General features: G+C 41.2%; 1 protein-coding gene across 1 annotated transcript; it reads left to right on the top strand.

Moving 5' to 3' along the window:
- The first annotated feature begins 16,733 nt into the window (after positions 1 to 16,733).
- On the top strand, positions 16,734 to 25,779 carry LOC124124915. Its single transcript, XM_048388199.1, has 5 exons — positions 16,734 to 16,989; positions 17,389 to 17,648; positions 18,936 to 19,053; positions 24,637 to 24,702; positions 25,679 to 25,779. The coding sequence occupies exons 1-5, from the start codon at positions 16,899 to 16,901 to the stop codon at positions 25,777 to 25,779; spliced, it is 636 nt and encodes a 211-aa protein (XP_048244156.1). The 5' UTR covers positions 16,734 to 16,898.
- The last annotated feature ends 328 nt before the right edge of the window (positions 25,780 to 26,107 follow it).

Here is a 26,107-nt window from a genome sequence, read left to right on the forward strand (position 1 = left end):
TAACATAGGTCTATTGTAACTGTATTTACAGGAGAAAAGGTGACACTTTGTACATAGATCTATTGTAACTGAATAGACAGTAGTAAATTTGACACTTTGTACATGGATGCATTGTAACTGTGTTGACAGGGATAAAGTTGACACTTTGTAAATAAATATATTGTAACCGATGTAATGTTTTCACAGGTTCTTATAATTAGATGTATTGTGGCTGTACATGTATGACACTATGTAAATCAATGTAATTGTAATGTACAAGAGTGGATACTGTCCTGTATTGACCACTTTGTGAATATTGACTGTAATTATTGTAGTGTTGATATTGACACACTGGAAACGTATTGACTGTAAAAAGATACAATCCTACTGTACTGACTGCAGTAAAGTTTACGCTTTCCTAATAGACACATAGTACATGAAACTACATGTACCGACTGTAGTAAAATTGATACGTCTGGTTTAGACTCTCAAGTCACAACTTGACTGTTTTAAACATACAGGTCATCAGTCCATCGATCACAGGAGCAAACTTGACTGTTGGTACATAGACTCCTTGTACTTAAACTGTCACTTTGCATTTGTAGCAGGGAGTTGTGTCATCCAAAAGATCCTTACCTTGTTAGATGCTGACGGGGTAAACCTCTTTGGTCATGTGGACAAGGCGTCTGACCTCTGATCTGAAGGTCTGTGGTTCGAATTCCACCACAGGACTCGAAACTTTTAGGGCCGCAACATTGGCGCCCAACGTGGAGCTGAGCACTTTCATATTAAATAAGCCTCAGTAGCCTACTATGTGGCCCGGGACATGCCTTCTGTTGACTGGGGAGTATATAGCAGGGTGTGGAGACATCCCACAGATGACATCCTTACCTTGTCAGCATGCTGACAGGGTTAACCTCTTTGGTCATGTGGACAAGGCGTCAGACCTCTGATCTTAATGGTTATTTGATTGGACTTGCCTGACTGGAGTAAAATTGATACTTTGAGACAATATTAATATTCACTGATAATCATGGATTAATTCTTTACCAATATTAGACATAATTTGTAATGTGTACATTTCTCTGTAATTGTCTTTGTCCACCCTCTTTGACAAGATACATATTCCTGGGTTTTTTCTCACTTGATTGTTTGTCATTTTCTTGAACTCCACGTGCACTTGGTGATAATAAACAAACTATACTCAGTAACACAAGTTTAGCAACACCCAAATCTTGAGCATTTTTGAAAATGAGAAAATATCAGAAACGGACTAATGCACTGACTTCATGGAGAGAACATATCGCACCAACACACCAAGTTACGCTGATTTTTAGTGACATCTTAATTTACATGTGCATTGCACATGATTCTATTCACATCGGGACTCCCGTGAATCTCGTCACATGAATCGTTATAAAACCTCGATGAAACGTTAGTGGCACTCATTATTGAAAGGAAAACACTGGACGTTACACGATTTAAATTGCCTCAAAATGCCAGACATGAAGCCATTGGCATGTTAAGGGCGGAGATGAGCTTGAGACAAGTTGGGAGACACTTTAATATGCTTTACAGCATCATTTCCTGTCTACAGACACGTGTTGCACAGACTGGGACCGTGAAAGATCGAGCCCGCAGAGGTAGACCCCGTAAAACCACAGCAAGGGAAGATCGCTACATTGTGACGTCATCACGACGTAACCGACTAAACAGTGCACCAGAACTTGCTCAGGCACTTCATCGCGCAACTGGAACACGTGTACATGCACAGCTTGTCCGTAATCACCGGTTTGCGGGCTCGACGTCCACTTCGACGCATCCCCTTAACGCCACGTCATATCCAAGACAGAGTCGCCTGGACACGGATCCACCAAAGATGGCGCCATGCACAATGAAGACAAGTGTTATTCACAGATGAATCCTGCTTCTGCCTTCGGTTTACGGATGGAAGAGCCCGCGTATGGCGACGACGTGGAGAGAGATTTGACCCTAATAACGTCATTCAGCATGATCGATATGGTGGAGGAAGTGGAATGGTTTGGGAAAACAGACCTCATTGTGCTGAACAACACTGTGACTGCCCAACGGTACTGCGATCAGGTGATAACGCCAGTGGTTCTACCGTTCATGAGAGCTCACCCTGGACACATCTTCCAACAAGACTATGCGCACCCCCAGACAGCTCGACTGACTCAAAATCTGTTGCAACACAACGTTGACGTCCTTGATTGGTCGGCTAGATCTCCAGATCTTGCGCCCATTGAACACGTCTGGGATATCCTTGGGAGACGTTTAAGAAGGAGCCATCCTAACGTCAACAACATTCGTGACCTTGGCCTTGCCCTCCAACAAGCATGGGCAACCATCACTCTTGGTGAGATCAGGAAGCTCATTAGAGGAATGCGTAAACGTTGTGTGGTGGTACAACAGGCCGGTGGGCGTCACACTCGCTACTGAGGGATAGCAACAGTCATGTGTAAAAATGGTCAACAAACCCCCATGTCCTTTGAGTGACTTTTCCTAATCTCTCCTATTGCTATCACAACTGTGTCGAACATTCATGAATGTCACATTGAACAACACAATGGTCAAGATAATAAAAAAAACGTTTCTCTGTTGAGTTTACTTATTTTGTGTATTTAAATAGGGTGTTGCTAAACTTTTGCTACTGAGTATATTTATGGTTTGTCTAATTACTTTATGATTTGTCTCTTACGAACTCTAACGATTAACGATAAGAAATATACATGGTCGAACCATTTTACCAAATTTGATTTCAGGCAAGAGAGAGTGATATCATAGCATGTCAGGTTTATGTGTCAGAAAAAGCCTTAAGCCACATTGGTAAAACCCACAAGCTAGCAAACAAAGACATATAATCAGGGTTTAGACATGCGTTCATTGTAAACAACGCCGTGTTTTCGTTTGCTGGTTAGCTTTTACAGGTGAAGGCTATCTCTTGAAATCAAATTAACAAAGCAGATTTTAGTCAATGACACATCTCTTGGTGTAGAAGTTCATCTCTGCCACCATGCTATGGTATTTCTGGAAAGGAAAGTTAACTTACAAATTTGTAATATACGTGAAAGGCTTAATGTTGCTGATTAAGCGCAAAAATATAAACTCTAACTGACTGCTCAGGAACATTCCTGTAATATTAGTAATATTCAAATAAGTGTACTTGTTCTAGGTGTGTGTGACGTGGATACATATATATATAAGCGTATAGAAGAAACGTCAACAAACTTGTAACTATGTATAAAATAATAAATAAGCTATGTCCTTCATATGTAACTGATCTTATACCACAAACTGTGTCACAGAAGGTCAGTTATAATCTCAGAAACCGCCATGATTTTGTAGTTCCATTTGCACGGACATCTACGTTTAAAAGGTCTTATATTATAGATACATTAGGCCAACGGAATAATCTATCATCAGGAATCAGGGATAGTCCGTCAATATCTTATTTTAAAGCTGTCGCATCTGAGCAGCCTACATCACCACCTATGCGCTATAATTGCGGTTCTACAAACATATGCACACTAGATTGAGACACGATTATAGCACACAAAATTCCAACTTGTTTCGTGTCAATTATCTGATACTATTTCCTGTAAATGCGGAGCTCCTTGTGAAAATTATTTCTATTTCTTCTTCCAATGTACCTTATATGATGATATTAGGGAGACATTACTGACAGCTATCGATAATCTTGGAGGACAAAAAACTCTAAATAGTATTTTTTTGTGATCCAAACTTAGATGTTTTCCTGAATACAAAAATATTCTTGTCTGTACACAAATTTATAGAAACGACTAACAGATTCATTAGCTAGCATATTATTGTTTCCAAACTGTTAATCATTAATACTGTTAAATCTATATACAACACTAACATGTATAATATTAGCATATGTATGAGATGCACACTGTCTTCACTTTCCAGCACATTGTACATATCCTTCATATGAGCACTGTATATAAATTTATATTGCGAACTATGTTTCCACAATGTGATGCTTCAACTGTAAATTGTTAATTTTCATTATGCAATATTATGTATAACTATATATAGGGAGAAGGTGGTAAAAAGTGCTGCACTTGTGCCCAATCCCTTTGTCTTTTTGGCCAATACAATATGTTTAATGATAATAATAATAATAATAATAATAAGCAACCAATGTATTATGATCAGGGTACATTGGTATCCCTTCAGCAAGTGCGAATCAGGCCTTAACACATCTGTTTTGTCTTGTATCACGCGCTATACAGTCGAACCTCGCTTATCCGGACAATTGCTTTTTCTAAAATGTTGTCCGGATAAACGAGTTTCTGGATATCTGAATACCTTGTTATCTGACCAGAAGTCCTTCCCCTACCACAATTCTACGGAGGCATATGTGAAATGAATGGCAAAAATATGATTTATGAAGGATCGACCAATTACTAATAAAATACATTGTGCTGTACAGACCTACGCAGCATGCCGTGACAGCGCACTGCATTATTGAAACGGCTGAAGAAATGCATATGTAGCCTAGTTTAGACTATGCACTTGTTTTGTGTACAGATACGACGGCGAGGTTGGGGCAACCTGACACACATGAGCATTAATAGCCATGTTTACCTGTACTAGTTGAGAGCCAAGGTTGAAGTCATTCATGTGTGATAAATGTTGTCGAGGCATCTGTAAACGGCTAAAGAAATGCAAATGTAGCCTAGTTTAGACTATGCACTTGCTTTGTGTACAGATATGACGGCGAGGTAAGGGCAACCTGACACACATGAGCATTAATAGCCATATTTATCTATCTATCTATCTGGTTATGCTGAGGAATCTTACCACCGCAATCATTTCAAACATGATACGTTCATTTGGCAGAGTGTCGAGAACAGCCTTCATAGTTCCTGAAGATATAAACTGAACAAGAAAAGTTATGTTTTTTACCATATCTGAAACAATTTGGGTTTGCAACAGATAAAAGACTCCTGTAAGTGTTCAAATGGATTAATTTGCCATACATACTTCAGAAAATGCGTGATTAAATAAAAAAAACCCTGAACATGCCAAAATGTCAATTTACAAATCAATAGCGTGTGTGTCCACCTCTGGTTGCGATGCAAGCAACACATCTCATGGAATGGACCAGGCGTCGCACAAAGTCCTGTGGGATATAGATTTGCCAAGAACTATTATCTCCAGCCGATGTTCCCTGGAACCATTGTGATGCCTGTGCGGATAGGTATAGAGGAAATAGTTATCGTTTTTCCTCATCTGAACAGCCATATACTCTACAACAGCGCTCACATTTCTTTAACCAAACCTCGGCTGCCAGTGGGTCTCTTACATCATAATGAGCCATGGGTAATGTTGTAAAGAAACTGTTTTTGTAATTGTCTGAGCTGGGTTCCTATTTACTTAGGAACTGGAATGTGTACTGGAACCGGTGTAATGCTAGATTGGTTTGCTGGTGGGGGAGGGCAACCGCCACACAGTCAACTCACAACCCCTGCTGGCACCCTCACAGTAGACTAACACTTAGTCTCTGAAATCTTATATTACACAATATCCTTCTTGACTCTAAAAATATTAAAAAAACAATTCCCTATGCTGATTTAGAGTTAGCTTGAGCTGGCTAGACCTGCTTTTGTATGCGTTTCTAGATTATTATTTTTCATAAAATAAATATATTCCACGGTCATGGTGCAGGGTCTACCCTCACGGGTTCTCTGTTTATGCAATCGCCACGCCTGTGATGTCAATCGTAGCTCACGGGTGATATCTTACCCGCATCAATCCACCATGTGTCCAAGGTGTTTTAAAAGATGGTAATTAAGGGTAATTCGAAGGTCATTTGCGGGTTTAGTTGCCGACATCTGGATTGACGTTCCTTTACCTGAACGTTATATACCCTCGTTCTTTAATCCTGGCGATTTGAGATGTGCGAGAGGAACAGTGTCAGTATTCGAAGGCCCTTTCGACATTTACCGTAGTTTCCCCAGCAACAACAAGAGGATGTCCTTTGTCAACAGCTTTGTTGTGCTGGTCCAACCCTTCTATTTGTCACTTAATAAGAGACTTCAGCAGCAAATCGTCAATCTCGGTCTAAACTCTGGTGCTGAGACCAGTTTCTGGTTCCAAAGGTAGTGACAACAAGACGAGAGCAAGGGACCTGCCTAGCTCTGATGCTATTTCCCTGCCGTATTACTCTCATCATGTTTTGTGATATTCCCGTTGGCCCGAGTCCCCCTTTGGCCCTCACCTAAAAGCGATGTATACCTACTCACAATAACGCCAATCCGTATTGTAATTCGTAATACATTCCCTCTTAATTACATGGATTATTGATACAACTTCATACTCATTACATAAATAAATATTCTAACGTTATATATAAGAAATGTGTCAATGGTACGTTCATAAAATAACGCATAAAGGGGCACAATGATGATGATTGGGAGAATTGTCCGGTATTCGATCATTCAACCATGCATAAGTACAAAAGAAAGTACACCCCCCTAAAATATCATATATTACGCATATGGTTGAAAAAGTTGTTACATTTTTGGCGCTATCGTAATGTAATGAACAAAACCATTGAGAGCATATCGCAGAAACGTTACCTTGACATTATGATAGGCAACAAAAGCACACATTGTGAAAATGGCAATTTTCTCCATTTGCACGTGCAATGTGCGTAGAAACAGTATAAAAGGCAGTGGATTCTATCGTTCATTACACATTCAACGAAAAAAACACAAGACAAATGCCACGTTTAACAGCAGCGGAGCGAGAGAGAGCCGTGGGAATGTCCCAAGTGGGGGCGTCGAACAGTCACATCGCAAGGACCCTTGGCTGCACCAGGCAAACCATTATCAGACTCCTTCGTCGTGTGAACCAGACTGGCCAGACATCCGACCGCCCAAGAAGAGGAAGACCGAGAGTGACGACCCCTGCAGAAGACCGGTACATACGCACATTACACCTGCGCAACAGGTTCCTCACCATGGCATCAACAGCGTCGACAGCGTTAGGTCACCACATCAGCAGGAACACAGTCATGAGACGACTACGAGCTGCCGGTATCCGGGCTTATCGACCATTCCGTGGGATGACCTTGACCGCTCAACACCGTATCAGCCGTCTTCGCTGGGCAAGAAGAGTCAGACGCTGGCAACGTCGTGACTGGTCACGAGTCCTCTTTACCGATGAAAGTCGATTCAACCTCTACCATGCTAACGGTAGAGTGAGAGTCTACCGACGTAGAGGCGAGCGACTGGCTGGAGCATGTGTCCAACAAGTTCATCCTTTTGGCGGGGGCAGCGTTATGGTTTGGGGAGGCATTTGCGGCGAACAGAAGACGGATTTGGTCATTCTCCACCAGACCCTGACAGCCCAGAGGTACAGGGACCAAGTGTTACAGCCGGTGGTGATCCCCTTCATGCAGGGGCAAAGGCAGGGGTTTCTTTTTCAGCAAGATAACGCCCGACCACACACCGCTAGACTCACTATGGACTTCCTGAACCGTCAGAACATTCAGCTTTTGCCTTGGCCGTCACGCTCTCCGGACTTGTCACCCATTGAACACCTGTGGGACCATCTCGGTAGACAGTTGCGACGACGTGCACAGCCACCAACCACCATACCACAGCTGGAACAGGCTCTGCGAGAAGAGTGGTAGCGGATCCCTAATGACGTCATCCGACGGTTGACCTTTTCCATGAGAAGGCGTGTCCTGGCTTGCATTAACTCAAATGGGGGTCATACGAGGTACTGAGACCACTCGCATGGCCTTCATACCTGGGACTGTCATCATTTCTACAAGTGTGATTTTTGATGAGTGACCGCCTATGGACGTTATTGTCAACTGAAAAGTTTTTTGTGGCCACAAATCTTTAAATCCATTCTAAACATGTTTGAAAATGACTCAACAATGACATTAAACATTACAATCACAATAAAGTTTGCCCTGTCTTCTTTTACTGTCAGAATAGTGGGGTGTGTACTTTCTTTTGTACTTCAGTTTATTTAGACTGTATAAAAACCTGTCGTCGAAGGACAGTAAAATAACCAGATTTATCATCCAAAACTGGCTCCCACTGGCGATATCGCTTGGATTAGATCAAGCGATATCTACTCTTTAGATATCGCTGCAATGAAATTACATTACAATGCTTTGCAGACCATTGTGACGTCACTGGTTACCATGACGTCACGATCAAATGACATCACTAATGGCTCTGCTACTGAAGCTGTTAGCAGTACTTTTACACTGAAGACACTGCTAATTACTGTCTACAAATTGAAAAAGTTGGAAGAATGATGTTGGATGATAAATAAAATCTCACCCTCGTGTCTTTTGATATCAAATATATCAACACGAGTTGATAAAAGTGGAAAAATTCCGAGGCTTGATATCAAAAGACACTCGGGTGAGATTCTCTATTTATCACAGATTAATATTTAAAACTAGCAGACAATCATAAAAAGATATCACTAAATGAAACAGAACAATATAAAAAAAGGGCTAAAGATCGCCAGCATCTGAAGGTAGATCACCATGCTAGGGTCCATGGGGACTTTTGCTACATGCATGGACCCCAGCCGGATTTACATCATCCCCTCAGCTGTTGGCGATTATTGACAAATTTAGCCACAATTTAAAAGAACATATGTACTACTATTAAAAACGTGGCCGAAATAAATATACTTTGAAAGACGTGGTCTTACATGCATAAATGATTAAACCGTTGAAGGTCAGTCATAGTGACAGGGTTATCACAAATGTTGTTAATATCGTGTGTGCCCACCAGATACAGTCATCAATGCAAAACTCACACAGGCTCTCACTCGACGGCGAGAGGAGTACATCAGACGTCGAATGACTTGAGGTGAAATGCGGCGCCATTCCTCTACTAGCATTAAGCGTGCCTGTGTCATCAACCTACAGCGCTTGTAGTGCGTTTACAACCGAAAACTCTTGACATCATACCTATTACCCTTTCTTTCTATTCTTTTGATAGCCATTGCAGGGCCGTTTGTTTTTTTACGCTAATTTGTTAGTATGGTTAAACGTTTTGATACATTCCGAATGCTCAACACGAACAGGGGGCTGACGGGAATTAGATCATGGCAACCCGCATGTCCGTCTGGATGGAATAAAGGTGACCACATTAACAGACGACTTGAGATGATTTATCCTTTCCTGGTGGTCAGGAAACTGATTTGGTTGCCACGGATAACAGCTACATTACTTTTATACCCTAATTGTCCAAATAACATCGTGGTGTACATGCATCAAACTTTCAGGGTTAAGGTCATTTTTGCACGAGATCACGTGACCAGATTCTAGCTTTCAGATCGAAGTATTCGTTTCGGTGATTATTTACAACATTTTGATTTGAATTAAGACAAACTTCATAAAGTTTCTTTCCTGAATTGTGCACCCGTGAAGATCCGGGGTTGAATAGGTCTTCAGCATCCCATGTTTGCTGTAAAAGGCGACTATGGGATCGGGTGGTCAGGCTGGCTGACTTAGTTTGATGCATATGTCATCGATCCCAATTGCGTGGATCGATTTTCATGATGCCAGTCATTGGATTGTCTGTTAAGACTCGATTATTTACAGACCGCCGTCATATAGTTGGAATAATTTATTGCTGAATGTGGCATTAAACAACAAACAAACAAACACATCTTGTTCACCAAGGAAATATGTGCATAATCCTGAAAGTTAGAGAGATTTTAATTAATTAATTCCTTGAAATCGTGGGTTTTTAACACGATGGTAGCCCTTATCTGTAAGTTTAAGGTCTAGTATATATATGTATTATATGTATTATATCTAAAATATATTCACGCCTGCAACAAATGTGGGTCATGCGATTTCTTTTCAATCAAAGACTTCTGCTCAGATCTAACGTGTTTCTGTCTCAACCTTTCCGTTAGCTTTGCTTCTCGCTGTGTACTGGTGTACTGTAAACGCGTCAGCGCATTTCAAACGCAATACCAACGTTACTGTTGATGCTTATTTCACCTCAGCACATGTCGTTTGACGGGTAACACAAAGCTCATCACAGCGATAGCCCTTTTGTGGGTCCCTCTATAATATGATATCTGGAGCGTAAAGAAGGTGTCACGCACTGGGAAGGAGCTTGCATGTAACTATTGCATATTGCTACATGGAGCTATGAATGACGCCCAATGAAAAAGCCGAACGTTTCCGGAGAAAAGGGTATTCCCCTATGTGAATAGCGTGGATGAACGAGGAAGGAGACGTGGGAAGCAATCGTCATGAAGTTATACGAATTAATTTGAAGTTAAACTGTCAGTGCTAGGCGCTGGTGAGTATGACGTCAGTTTGCTTCATTACTGTTGATCCTTCAAGGGGATATTCTTCTATATCCCCCACCTCCTACGCATGCTTAAGCACTAATCAAACCAGTTGGTAGGCCTAGTTTCACTTTCAGTTTGGAGACAGGTGTGGTTACTTACCTTTGTCTAATTGAACGACCAATTAAGACCACTGCACGGCATCAGAGACCATATGATGGTCTCTGACAACATACACATTCGAACTGAATAACTTCAACAATAACTCCACAAATTAACGTTACAAAGTTTACACAACAGCCGCGTACAACAAAATCTTCGCATTTTTCAGCTAGATATTTTTTGATCATTACATGGCCTACAAGCAGAAAATCTGGTCCACAGTTGAATAATCTGTCTGGCTTGGATTTCAGATAATGTGTTATTTTTATCAAACCACATCACTATAGTCTTTTCTTCCATACAAGACAGTGTATTTCACAAAATGAGTCTATGATATTCTTTTATAATTATTAGGTGCTTGAATATTTCCTTCCTTGTGCAGTTGACAAATAATATTGTTTACCCACTGGGGACGGAATGTTCCACGTTAAACAATTTATTAAACACTTTTGTAAGAGTTAGTCTTACACCACCGTTCAATTGATATAGTCATGGTGATTTTATGACTACTTCTTCCTCATTTTATGATTTTCCGATTTCACCTAGGGTCCTTTCTTACATTTTTAATAGAGACTGTTCTTTTCAGTTCCAAATTTTCTTTTGTTTCCTGAAAGACAGCTTCTTCAAATAATTTCATGACCTCCTAAAGCATCAAAGTTAGTATTGGTAGCTCCACAAGCCCTCAAGGTTGCATATGTCTTCTGTTTTAGACACTCTAGTGCTTTATGATGTATTAAATGTTGGGTAGCCATGTAAATAATCTGACAAGTCATTACCATAATGATCGAAAGAGTCACATAAACCAATAAATTCATAATTGGCTTATCATTGGTTAAGATCTGAAACAAATGAACTAATGAAATCCATGGTTTATGGATTTCTTTAATATTTTTAAATGATATTTTGCAATGCGCCAACGCAGGTTTGCTTGGCATGTATTAATGTCAGCTCCCCTTGGTGGCTTGCCTGTCTTTAGATGTTCGCTTGGGTTTCACGCTCGTTTCGAGGGTTGCCAATAAATGTCATCAAGTGTTTACCTGTGTCCTGTCGATGTGTGACAATTGTACAGTTCCTTCTAACCTAACTGGTGTGGTGGCAGCGGGTTTGAACACACATCTAACGAAGCAGGATTCACATCGAACTGTAGTACATGTACTTGCATACTTTCACTGAACGTGATCAACAGGTCAGAGTGCCTAGACAACGCGGAGTAAACAAGACTGTCATTATGGCCAACGCTCAACGTGCCCCGAAGCAATGGTGCCTTGTTGTGCACACATGGCTGAGGCTGATACACGTTGAACTTCCAAAGCTCGTCAAACAACGTTATGGGACAGATCTTCACTCACGACAATTTCCTCTTTGAAACCTGAAATCTCACAGGCTCTCGATTCGCTTTTAGATGAAATCCGCACCACAGAGGATGCTAAGGTTATGAGGACAAATACTTCACAACGGCGATCGTCATTCTCACGTTTTGCTAAAGCACAACAAACGGGTAGAAAGTTTCCAAAATCATGTCCACTGTGTAAAGTTGCAGGATACGGCGATCATGTTCACTATCTCAGCGAGTTCAAGTTCCTTCCAGATCATTACCGGAGATACATGGTCAAAGCAAGACAAATTGCCAGTATACTTGATGACCCTGCTGACGATGCTAGTGATACAGTTGAAAATGTGTGTGCAGAGCCATCCACTGAACCTGTCTCCACTCTTCGTGTGCAAGTCCGACAGTCGCCCTATATGTATTGTTTCTGTGGCCACCAGACGGCGCGTGTCAGTGTAGATAGTGGAGCTACTGGTAATATGATCCGCCTCTCAACAGCAACAGGCCTCGGCGCTGACATCAAGACTAGTTCTCAGTCAGCCCATCAGGCAGATGGCTCTTCCCCACTGAAGGTCGTTGGAGAGACAAGAATCCTTTTCACACGCGACAACAAGGAGTTCGATTTTAATGGCCTTGTGGTTAAAAACCTGGATGTAGAGGTCCTTGCAGTCATACCATTTATGGAGGCCAACGATGTGGCAGTACGCCCTGCAAAACATCAGATCATACTTGGTGATGGTACGACATACACATACGGTCCCACAGAAACAACTGATGACAAACATACTGTGAGACGAGCTTGTGTACTCAGAGCCCCAGACACTTCTACTACCATATGGCCTGGAGACTTTATTGAGGTGCCGGTTCCTGAAAGCTTTGCTCCTGCAGATTTCACATTTGCCATAGAACCCCGCTTCGATACCAGACCTGGACGCTCTACCTTGTCATCCACTTGGCCAGAATTAGGAATTATCTCACGCGTCTCAGGCAAAATCAGGATCCCGAACCTGTCCGACACTCCACAAATGCTCAAGAAATACGAGCACTTTTGCCAGATTCGCCCAGTTTTTATACCTGACTGCGACCCTGATAATGTCGAGCCGCCACATCTGCTACCAACTATGTCCCCTCAAATTAAAGACATTGGTTTCTCATCCACTGTTTGTGTAGACCCAGACAATATCCTCCCGCAAAATACCAAATCTCAGTTTGAGTTACTACTTACAGAGTTCGAAGATGTGTTTAACCAACATATCGATGGCTATAAGGGTGCTTCAGGCCCCTTTCAAACATTTGTTAATGTGGGACCTGTACAACCTCCACAACGGAAGAGTCATGTCCCGCAATACTCACGAGATAAAACGTTCTGAGCTTCAACAGAAGTTCAATGAACTTGAGCTGATGGGTGTATTTGTACGACCTGAAGATGCAGGTATCCAAGTAGAATACCTCAACCCTTCTTTCCTAATCAAGAAGTCCAGTGGTGGTTACAGATTGGTTACCGCCTTCTCTGATGTAGGACGATACAGTAAGCCACAAGCTTCCCTCATGCCTGATGTCGATTCTACTCTAAGACAGATTGTCAAGTGGAAGTACATTATAACCACGGATTTAACCAATGCCTTTTATCAGATTCCTCTGTCCAAGGAATCGATGTAATACTGCGGTGTAGTGACCCCGTTTCGTGTTGTGAGAGTATATGCCAGGTCTGCAATGGGAATGCTGGGCTCCGAAACTGCGTTAGAGGAGCTAATGTACCGCATAATGGGGGATCTTTTAGAGGAAGGGCTAAGCTTGCCGATGACCTTTATTGTGGTGCTGAAAGTCCGGATGCGTTACTTCGTCATTGGAGACGCGTACTTGAAGCGCTCAAACACAACAATCTTAGATTATCTCCTAACAAGCCAGTCATTGCTCCCAGGACAACAACCATCCTAGGATGGCAATGGCACCAAGGATCCATTCAAGCAAGTCAATACCGCATATCAACTCTGGCTTCTTGTTCACCTCCGGAAACAGTGAATGGCTTACGGTCATTTATAGGAGCTTACAAGCAATACAAGGTCTTGTCCCGTGTAATACCTGATTGTTCCACACTACTTACCCCACTTGATGCTGAAGTGGGAAGACACCAGTCCAGTGAAAAGCTTCTGTTGTCTGACTCTTTGCTCAATGCCTTCAAAACAGCACAGACTGGTCTCGCATCCAACAAATCCATAGTACTGCCTCACCCCGATGACCAACTCTGGATTGTAACTGATGGTGCTGTTAGGAAGCCAGGTAGTGGCTCGCTACGACTAGCAGGATTCTTCAGTGCCAAGCTTCAGCGACAACAGGTTGCATGGTTACCATGTGAAGTGGAAGCCCTTTCAATTGCTATCGCTACCAAGCATTTCAGTCCTTTCATTATCCAGTCAAAACACAAAGCATGTATCCTTACCGACAGTAGACCATGTGTTTTGGCATTTGAGAAGTTATGCCGTGGGGAGTTCTCTGCTAGTCCTCAGGTGTCTACCTTCTTATCGACAGTTAGCCGCAACCGAGCAACGATACAAAACCTCGCTGGTTCTGCAAATGTGCCATCCAATTTTGCAAGCAGAAATGCACCAGAATGTGACAATCCATCTTGCCAAATCTGCTTCTTCATTGAGCCCACAGAAAGCTCTGTTGTTCGACAACTGTCTATAGAGGACATCATGAATGGAACTACCCGCCTTCCTTTCACAAGCAGGTCTGCTTGGCGTTGCTTGCAAGAGGAGTGCCAGGATCTTCGATGAACACATGCTCATCTTCTCCAAGGTACCCGACCATCCAAGAAGGTAACAAACATCAGGGATGTCAAGCGATACCGAAATGCAGCAACCATCTCCAAGGCTGGATTGCTTGTTGTCCGAAAATCTGACCCACTCGGTTCACCAAGAGAGTGCATTGTTGCGCCAAGACAAGTATTGGACGGAGTCCTGACTGCCCTGCACATACAACTGAATCACCCATCTGCACACCAACTCAAGCAAGTATGCCATAGACATACTTCTTTGCTTTAGACCTTGACAGATCCATAGACAGTGTCTCAAGATCTTGTCACCAGTGTGCCTCCTTGCGTAAGACACCTCATGTTGTTGTAGACCAAAGCACCAGAAACTGTTGGGTTTGCATTTGCGTGAGATGTTATGCGCAGAATTAGAATTACCCTAGAAATAGGCAGAGTGAAGAATGTGAACAAAAACCCAGTGTTTACTCTCATCTTGACTGTTTGGGTCAAGAGAACTTATGCCAAGGAGCCAAGTTGTTTTTCGCGCCTGTTTCCTTTATTATGGTTTGTTTAGATTACTTTTATCATGAAGAAAAAAAGACAGTCACGCCAACGCAGGTTTGCTTGGCATGTATTAATGTAAGCTCCCCTTGGTGGCTCGCTTGTCTTTAGAGGCTCGCTTGGGTTTCGTGTTCGTTTCGAGGGTTGCCAATAAATGTCATCAAGCGTTTACCTGTGTCCTGTCGATGTGTGACAAATGTACAGTTCCTCCTAAGCTAACTGGCGATTAAACAAGCCCTGACCAATACATTACATATTTTTGCCTGTGTTTACTTCCTCAGTGTCAGGGTTTGGTGATCGGATGGGAGTTGTCTCCCCTGAAGAGTGTTCATCATATGTAAACAAGGTTGAATCAGCTGCTTTGTCAATTTTTTGTCCTCTCAGCTGCTCTCGGGCGATCATTTACACATATCACAGTATCCGATTTCCGATCACATAAATAAACAGCCAGTGAATAGCTTCTTGTGTCTTATCCTTGGTTGTTCCCCCATTTTAGCGCTTCTGAGAAAACGGTAGACAGGGGATGTCGTTCACACTTTTGTTGTTGTATCCTCAGTCACACAATAGTCTTCTCCTTGCAGTGTAGACTTAGCTGTTTGTAATACATTTTTACAGACCTCACTTACAACAAAGTTCACTTTTATTAACAAATGTAAATTTTGGGATAACAGAGGCGGTCTCCACGAAATGAAAGTCCAACAACTGGTAGTCTAGATCACATACTTTGTGTACTTCTCTGACAAGTGACTGCCTCCCTGGACTAGTGGTAGATGATCTGCCTGGAGAGGCGAAGGTCCGGGGTTCATTCCCCAGCCGCGTCATACCAAAAGATGTTAAAGAGGACACTTGTTGTTACCCTGTCTGGCGCTTTGCATTAAGGGTGTAAAACAAGGACTGGTCAGCTTGGAGTCAGTATACTGTGTCTGAGTGGGGTATTCATGTTTAGCAGCAACATGGTATCCCACTATGAGTCCGGACTAGTACAATGGAACCCAATTTCACCTAAACAATTGGCATGATCCATGGCCGAAAGCTATGAACAGTCAATGCCATTTAGAAAGTGGTCAAATGTAACCAATGTTATATTTGGGATAACACTCTCTTAGTAAAGTACAGATCTACACTACCATGAATATGAGCTTCCTATGGCAGTGGACAAATAATACAGGAAATGAGAATGTGTTTAACCATGGTAACAGAGATATATAAATAATGTTTTAATGAATTTGTTATTTTTTTCAAAATGTTAACAAAAATGTCAAATAGGAATTTTCACACATGGAGTATTTGTTCCGACGGGAATTGCAAGTATTTGTGCCAAAATTCATGTATACTTTCTCTGTGCAGATTATAGGGAATGCAAGTAACACATACGTCGCTTGTTGTTGCTCTCTATCCAGTACCCCATACAACCACGGCTCTCATTTCTTTTACCCCCATTTGTGGTCTTGTTGTGTAGTAAAAACATTTGAATTAGAAATCATTCTGGTTTGGGGCCCAAATACTGCAATCTTCCCATAGGTCTTCGTGGAACAGTTGGCAGATTGTGAATGTGCAAATGATGAATGTTTCCGGGTCAAAGTTTCCGGAGTAAAGAAAATTCATATGGGAAAATATTCCAGTGTTAGTAAGATACAGGCTGTGGAAGTTATATCCTTGGCAAACTTTTCCTCTGGAAAGAATCTCTAGGGGGAATAGATATCCTACACATGTTTCATACACCCCCATCAAATAATCAGGAGCTAATTCCTCTTCATCATTCAGAGTTTCTCAGTTGGGATGGAGGTGAAAAGGAAGAGCTGTGATAATGATGGACAACCTGAAGCAAAGCAAGCCAGATCAGAAACCACAAGGACATCAGATGTTTCAGGTGTGTATATACATACAATTAAAGATCATACATTATCATATGAATTTGCAGCTCCACAGTTGCAGGACTCTGTTAAACCAGAGTTGATTCTAAATATACTTGCTGCCTTTTCACATTGTTATAGTTTGCTTAAAGGCAAAGTAGTTGATTACCGACGACCATGCCTTTCACTTGTTCGTGTCGCTCTGGTCATGTTTTAGATTTCCATTCATCCCTTTCCTGTAATAACTATAAAAGCTCAGTGTGCAAATCACATAGAGAAGAGTCAATAATTTTCATCTGCAACATTTAATTATTCCGAAATTGTGACACGGCCCCAACTTGTATTGTGTGGGAAAACTGTTAAAATGCAAAATTTGTCACAGATACTAGAAAACTATAACCAATCTTACTCCAAAGGTCAACACTCTGTTGAAATGGACACTGCAGAGATCGGTGAGACGGGCGATCTGTCGGCGGGGATCATATCCAAAGGAAGTCAGAGGGAGCATGCCAGCGACTCAACAGAGAGTTCTAGTTCAGAATCAGAGTTGGAGAAGGAAAAGGAACGTCTCCGCGCAGAAGAGAAGCGCCTGACTAGATCCTGCAGAAAACAACAACTCCGGGCTGAAATCAATGAGCTACAAGCTTCAGTAGAGGATAAAAAGGTCCAGAAACAGGCAAGTGTGAAACCCAGGTTCCTGATGGAAATAGTTTCAACTAAAGAGGTTAACCCAGACAGTCTAAATAATAGTGAACATAGGTAACACACACACACACACACACACACACACACACACACACACACACACACACACACACACACACACACACACATGCATGCACCTCCTCCCTACACACACAAACACACACACACCAGCACACATGCATGCACCCCCCCCCAACAGAAATACACACACCCCAAGTCCCCAACACACATGCATGCACCCCACCACACACAGAAACACACTGATATAGATTGTATGACTGCTTCTTCCTCTTTTTATGATTTTCCAATTTCACCTGGGGTCCTATCTTGCCTTTTTAATAGAGACGGTTCTTTTCAGGTCCAAATTCTCCTTTGTTTTCGGAAAGACAGCTTCTTCAAATAGTTTCATGACCTCCTATAAGCATGATAAGTATAAAAGTAAGTAGTGATAGTTCTACAAGCCCTCAAGGTCGCATATGTCTTCTCTTTAAGACAAGTCATTATCATAATGACCGAAAGAGTCACAGAAACCAATAAATTCATAATTGGCACATCATTTGATAAGATCTTAATCTAATGAACTAATGAAATCTATGGTGTTTAGATTCCTATAATATTCCAAAATAATATTTTGCTATGAAACAAGCCCAGACAAAAACATTACATATTTGTGCCTGTGTTTACATCAGCGTTTGATGATCGGATAGGAGTTGTCTCCCCTTAAGTTTTCAAAATGTTAACGTAAATATCAAATAGGAATTTTCACACATGGAGTATTTGTTCCGACCGGAATTGCAAGTATTTGTGCCAAAATTCATGCATCCTTTCTCTCTCTGATGTGCAGGTCATAGTGAATGTGAGAGACACATACGTCGCTTGTTGTTACTCATTATCCGGTACCCCATACAACCACGGCTCTCATTCTGGTCCCTTTAGCCCCCATTTGTTGTCTGCTTGTGTCACAAGAACATTTGATTTTGAGATTGTTCTGGTTTGTGGACCCGAATACTGCAGTCCTCCCGTAGGTCTTCGTGGAACAGTCAGCAGATTGTGAATGTGCAAACGATTCATGTTTCCGGGTCAAACAGTTTGCGAAGGAAAGAATATACATCTGGGAAAATATTCCAGTGTTAGTAAGGTAATGATAAAGGAAATAATATCCTTGGCAAAAGTTTCCTCTAGGGGGGGAATAGATATCCTATTACAAATGTTCCATACACTCCCATGAAATAATAGCTAATTCCTCTTCATAATTCAGTGTTTCACATTAGGGATGGATGGGAAAGGCAAGGGGAGTGACAATGACAAACGACCTGAAACAGAGCAAGCTAGATCAGATAGCCTGCCAGAAGGCACCGGGACGTCGATATCAAATGGTACGTATAATTATAGATCATGCATTATCGTATGAATGTGCAGCTCCTCAGTTGCAGGGCTCTTGCAGCTGATTACATTGGTGTACATCTGATAATGCCTTATCGTGCTAACGTGTGAAATGCTAACAGGTGTACATATAATAATGCTGTGTCTTGTAGCTGGCTTCATAAGTGTACATATAATAATGCTGTGTCTTGTAGCTGGCTACACAAGTGTACATATAATAATGCTGTGTCTTGTAGCTGGCTACACAAGTGTACATGTAATAATGCTGTGTCTTGTAGCTGGCTACACAAGTGTACATATAATAATGCCCTGTCTTGTAGCTGGCTTCATAAGTGTACATATAATAATGCCCTGTCTTGTAGCTGGCTACATAAGTGTACATTTGATAATGCCTTATCTACAAGCTACAAGATCTACACTTATGTACACTTATATAACCAGATGTAAGATAAGGCATTATTATATGTACACTTATGTACCCAGATGAAATATAGGATTTAATTATTTACTTATGTAGCCAGTACAAGACCTGAAATTATTATATGTACACTTATGTAGTCAGCTACAAGACACAGCATTTTTGATGCCACATAAGTGTACATATAATAATGCCCTATCTTGTAGCTGGCTACATACCTGTAATATAATAATGCTGTATATTGCAGCTGGCTACATAACTATACATATAATAATGCCCTATCGTGCAGCTGACTACATAACTGTACATATAGTAATGCCTTATTGTGCAGCTGGCTACATAACTGTACATATAGTAATGCCTTATCGTGCAGCTGGCTACCTAACTGTACATATAGTAATGCCTTATCGTGCAGCTGGCTACATACCTGTACATATAGTAATGCCTTATCGTGCAGCTGGCTACATAAGTGTACATATAATAATGCCTTATCGTGCAGCTGGCTACATAACTGTACATATGGTAATGCCTTATCGTGCAGCTGGCTACATAACTGTACATATAATAATGCCTTATCGTGCAGCTGGCTACATAAGTGTACATATAATAATGCCTTATCGTGTAGCTGGCTACATACCTGTACATATAATAATGCTGTATATTGTAGCTGGCTACATAACTGTACATATAGTAATGCCTTATCGTGCAGCTGGCTACATAATTGTACATATAGTAATGCCTTATCGTGCAGCTGGCTACATACCTGTACATATAGTAATGCCTTATCGTGCAGCTGGCTACATAAGTGTACATATAATAATGCCTTATCGTGCAGCTGGCTACATAACTGTACATATGGTAATGCCTTATCGTGCAGCTGGCTACATAACTGTACATATAGTAATGCCTTATCGTGCAGCTGGCAACATAAGTGTACATATAATAATGCCTTATCGTGTAGCTGGCTACATACCTGTACATATAATAATGCTGTATATTGTAGCTGGCTACATAACTGTACATATAGTAATGCCTTATCGTGCAGCTGGCTACATAATTGTACATATAACAATGCCCTATCTTGTAGCTGGCTACATACCTGTACATATAATAATGCTGTATATTGTAGCTGGCTACATAAGTGTACATATAGTTATCATGCAGCTGGCTACATTAGTGTACATATAATAATGCCCTATCTTGTAGCTGGCTACATACCTGTACATATAATAATGCTGTATATTGTAGCTGGCTACATAACTGTACATATAGTAATGCCTTATCGTGCCGCTAGCTACATAACTGTACATATAGTAATGCCTTATGGTGCAGCTGGCTACATAATTGTACATATACTAATGCTGTATATTGTAGCTGGTTACATAAGTGTACATATAACAATGCTGTATATTGTAGCTGGCTACATAAGTGTACATATACAAGTCCGTTTGACTCCAAATGAGAACGATGAATTGCAAAATAACTTGAAATCCAGAAAAGTGTATGAAACATCAATACGGTACTTGACCAACAAAATCTGAATTTTGTTTATTTTAAGACCCATGACGGATATAGTTCTTTAAGAAACTATCATGTAATTTGGTATAGAAATGTGTACATGACACGTAGGGGGACAAACCGTGGAAGGAACAGCGCAAGCACGCATGCACTGCACGTTCTGTGGTAGGGGAAAAGACAGAGCCTTATCGTGCAGCTGGCTACATACCTGTACATATAGTAATGCCTTATCGTGCAGCTGGCTACATAAGTGTACATATAATAATGCCTTATCGTGCAGCTGGCTACATAACTGTACATATGGTAATGCCTTATCGTGCAGCTGGCTACATAACTGTACATATAGTAATGCCTTATCGTGCAGCTGGCAACATAAGTGTACATATAATAATGCCTTATCGTGTAGCTGGCTACATACCTGTACATATAATAATGCTGTATATTGTAGCTGGCTACATAACTGTACATATAGTAATGCCTTATCGTGCAGCTGGCTACATAATTGTACATATAACAATGCCCTATCTTGTAGCTGGCTACATACCTGTACATATAATAATGCTGTATATTGTAGCTGGCTACATAAGTGTACATATAGTTATCATGCAGCTGGCTACATTAGTGTACATATAATAATGCCCTATCTTGTAGCTGGCTACATACCTGTACATATAATAATGCTGTATATTGTAGCTGGCTACATAACTGTACATATAGTAATGCCTTATCGTGCCGCTAGCTACATAACTGTACATATAGTAATGCCTTATGGTGCAGCTGGCTACATAATTGTACATATACTAATGCTGTATATTGTAGCTGGTTACATAAGTGTACATATAACAATGCTGTATATTGTAGCTGGCTACATAAGTGTACATATACAAGTCCGTTTGACTCCAAATGAGAACGATGAATTGCAAAATAACTTGAAATCCAGAAAAGTGTATGAAACATCAATACGGTACTTGACCAACAAAATCTGAATTTTGTTTATTTTAAGACCCATGACGGATATAGTTCTTTAAGAAACTATCATGTAATTTGGTATAGAAATGTGTACATGACACGTAGGGGGACAAACCGTGGAAGGAACAGCGCAAGCACGCATGCACTGCACGTTCTGTGGTAGGGGAAAAGACAGAGCGTTAGAGGGGCCGTCTCATGATAATTTCAGTCGCAATCTGACTCACTCATGCCATAGATCTCGTCGTTGGAACTGCTGGTACCTGAACCGACTGCCACTATTATAGGTTGGACTGTTGCTGGCCGTAGTCCATCTCGTGACCAATAACGTGGCTCTATCTCGTCAACGAGTGTGGCCACACAACGCCTCCATGTTTCAACTGTTACCCGACCAAGGGATTCCTTTACGAGTTGTTCAACGTCTCGTAATTTGAACGTTGTGTTCGATCGTCCAACGTCACCCTTGACGATGCCCCATACCAACTCGATTGGATAAGGTGGCAGTCGTAAGACAGCGTGACGCTGACCCTTGATGTAACTGTCAACTTTATACACGGGGTCAGGTTTCATAGAGCTGTGATTTCGTCCCTCGAGAAGGAAAGGTAATGTTCCTCCGTTGCAGCCAAGTAACCATGTGTCCTTTACGGTTATTAGAGGTTGGAGTCTTGCTTTCTGGATCCTGCACACTATGATACGGTGCATTGTCCATGACAATGAGAGACTTGGTAGGCAAAGCAGGGACTAATTTATCTTTCACCCACTCCAGAAATACATTGCCGTTCATTTCTGTGTGGTAGTCCCTGTTGTCTTTGGTCTTGGCTCTAAAGACGAGGTCACTGAGGGGACAGTTTCTGAGGCATGACATTTACAGGGCACAGAATTTATCATTAATTATTTTGTGAGTATAATATAAGAATTTACAAACTAGAAATAATGTTTGCTCATTATGATTAATAAGAATATTTATAACATGAGAATTACTGTAATGAGTACGCATAGGAAAATTAACAAGGTATTTTTGTCTTAGGGCAGAATATAATTTATAATTAAAGAGTACATGGAATTCATCCTCAATGACATTAACTCCTTTACTACTACAATAGTTACAGAATCTGAGTGAACGGTCTGTTTTACTATATCTGCCAGTTTCTAAAGCTATTTTAAAATTTGAACATCTGAATTTAGTAAAAACAATTCTTAAATCGGTAGGGAGTGGACATGACAAGTACCTTTCAACATTTAACATGGATTTAAAATGCTTATAAAGATCACATTTTGGAGAAGAGTTTACAGAAGCATTCCAGAATTGCTGTAAATTATCTTTGAGCCTTTGCTTAAAATGGAGAATAAAAGCTTTAGAGTCACCCACCTCTTGATTGAGCCATACAAAACCAAACCCAAATTGGATTAAAATATTTCTAACTTTAGTCGCCCAATTATACCCGCCCAACATCATCTAAAGATTTAAGCATTAAATAGCATTGGGTGGGTAATCTGTGGGGTTGAAGATGTAAGAGCCTGCACCAATATTTAATTACTTTAGTCATGTAAGTGAGTTGTAAAGGAAACCTCCCACATTCCCTTAAAACCATATTTGAACAGGTTGATTTGTTTACTTTTAAATAATGCTTACAAGAGGCGATTTGGACAGATTCGATTTTTTTTTACAATAGCAAGTACCCCAAATTTCAGAGCCATAGGTTAAGATGGGGGTGACCATAGAGTCAAAAACCTTAAACAGATCTGTACAAGTGATATTACCAATTTTTCTTTGAAAAGAGTTAATGGCTAAAATTGCTTTGGTGGCTTGGGATGCTAGAGTAGTTTGTGCCTTACTCCATACAAGCTTAGGTGTAAACATTAAGCCAAGATATCTATAGCTTGAAACAGTTTCAATAAGTTCAACATGATAAAACCACTTTTCATAACTGCGAAGATGGCAACCTTGCCTAAATACAATTACTTTTGTTTTTTTTAAGTTAATTTGCATGCCTGTTTTATTACAAAATATTTCCAAAGCATTAATTTTCTTTTGAAGCTGGGCACAACTATCTGAGAGGGCAGAGACATCATCAGCAAAGAGCTTTTGAAGCTCATTTCAAGAATTTATTAATTGCATAAAAAGGCTTTGCCTTTTCTGCTTCACTTCTAAAGAAATCATACACATTCAAAATCAACTGTTTAACATCTGCTGAGTAGCGCATCTTGTCATTAAATGAACACGGTAACTGTGTAGCACGTGCAGACCGTGCTTGCGCTGTTCCTTCCGAGGTTTGTCCCCCTACGTGTCATGTATACATTTCTATACCAAATTACATGATAGTTTCATAAAGAACTTCATCCGTCATGGGTCTTAAAATAAACAAAATTCAGATTTTGTTGGTCAAGTACCGTATTGATGTTTCATACACTTTTCTGGATTTCGAGTTATTTTGCAAGTCATCGTTCTCATTTGGAGTCAAACGGACTGTAATAATGCTGTATATTGTAGCTAGCTACATAAGTGTACATATGACAATGCTATTAATTGTAGCTGGTTACATAAGTGCAAACATTCTAATCATTTCATAATTTCACAGAGAAAAAAAATCCCCATATCATTAAACCTCAAAACATATTGAGCTATCTCTCTGATTCCAATACACCCTCATTACATCTCCTTCCTTGGTTTCAGTGACTGGTATGAGTGGTGGACGTGCAGGGAACTGTAACATTACTGGTCAGAGCATACATATACACTGTAAGTACAATTATGTCAATTGAATGATGAGGATGCCATGTTTTGCAACTTCGTAAGATACAGAAAATCGACTCAGGCATAAAAACTTGAGGGCAATAGTGTGCTAAGCTAGCCATTTATACTTATCCTTTGATCGCAAACACAACCATTTGCACCCTACACAAAATGCAGCCAAGCCTTCATTCTTGTGTGTTCAAACCATGTGTTTTTGCTCCCCATGACACTTGATCACCAAATAGAGGAAAGACATGGATAAGCCTGCTGTTTGCCAACTATGTTGTTTTTTTTACATTTTATCAACCTGTATTTTGCAGTAGATCAATATTCTACCTTGGCCAAAGTGAGTTATACGCCACATTTCACTTCTACCATGACTGTCAACCTGTTCGACCCTAGTCGTATAAGTTGAGAAAGCTGTTCTACCTCATGTTTCGCCTCCATGGATCCTAGACTGAAAAGACAGAGCTGGCACGTATGCATTATGCTTTCTCCCTCTTTTGGACTTGACAACAGTCGACTTTTACCTCAACTCCTCGACCGAGAGGCCGTTCCCGTACCTGACGAGATGGTTCCATTTGCCATACCCTTCTCCATGGACCCATTGATATCGCCTGCTGTCATACCCTGCATGTCCACCTCTATGGGATGCCAATCTGCCTCGATGTCGTCACCTCATGCAACTACCTGTATCGGGCGAGTACCTTCCCGCCCTCTGGTGTATTTGCTGTCTCCCTCTTCGGCAACACTGCCGTGATATTGCTTGAATATTGCGGTGTAAAACCATACTCACTCACTCCTTCACTCCTTCTTCTTCACTCACTCCGTCACTCCTTCACTCCTTCACTACTTCACTACTTCACGCACTCACTCACTCACTCACCAACTCACTCACTCAGGCACACTGTTCCTCTCCTCCTGTAACACAGATGACCTGCTGTCATTGCACACCCTCTCCCACTGAGATCCTTTGCCTCAGACTATGATAAGGATCATAGTAATGTGGAGTTGCTGTTGTTGGATGGTGTCCCAGCTCTCACTGGATTCACCTCAGAAGTTGGACCCTTCGTCGATGTTTGAAATGCTTGGTGATGACCTAACCCCTTTAATGCTTCAACCAGCTTCAACCGGTCCACTGCATCTTCCCAGGATAAGTCCTTTGCTGGACTGCCCACCTTCCGATGTCATGTTCTCCCTGTCCACTGACTGCGGTCTTTGGCTACATAAGTTGGGTAATTAATCATCCTCCTTCCCTGTGGATGTCAGGGATCTGTTTTCTGTTAACACTGCCATTTGCCATTCACTCTTGCTTCTCTCCCTCGCCATGTTGGCAAATCAGGCGTTACCTGCTGCTCTCAACCACCCCACGATGTTGCATGAGGCACAGCTTTTCTCTGAGATGCATTTT

Source organism: Haliotis rufescens, unplaced genomic scaffold, assembly GCF_023055435.1.
Source record: "Haliotis rufescens isolate VD_foot unplaced genomic scaffold, xgHalRufe1.0.p SCAF_7, whole genome shotgun sequence".
NCBI classification, from domain to species: domain Eukaryota; kingdom Metazoa; phylum Mollusca; class Gastropoda; order Lepetellida; family Haliotidae; genus Haliotis; species Haliotis rufescens.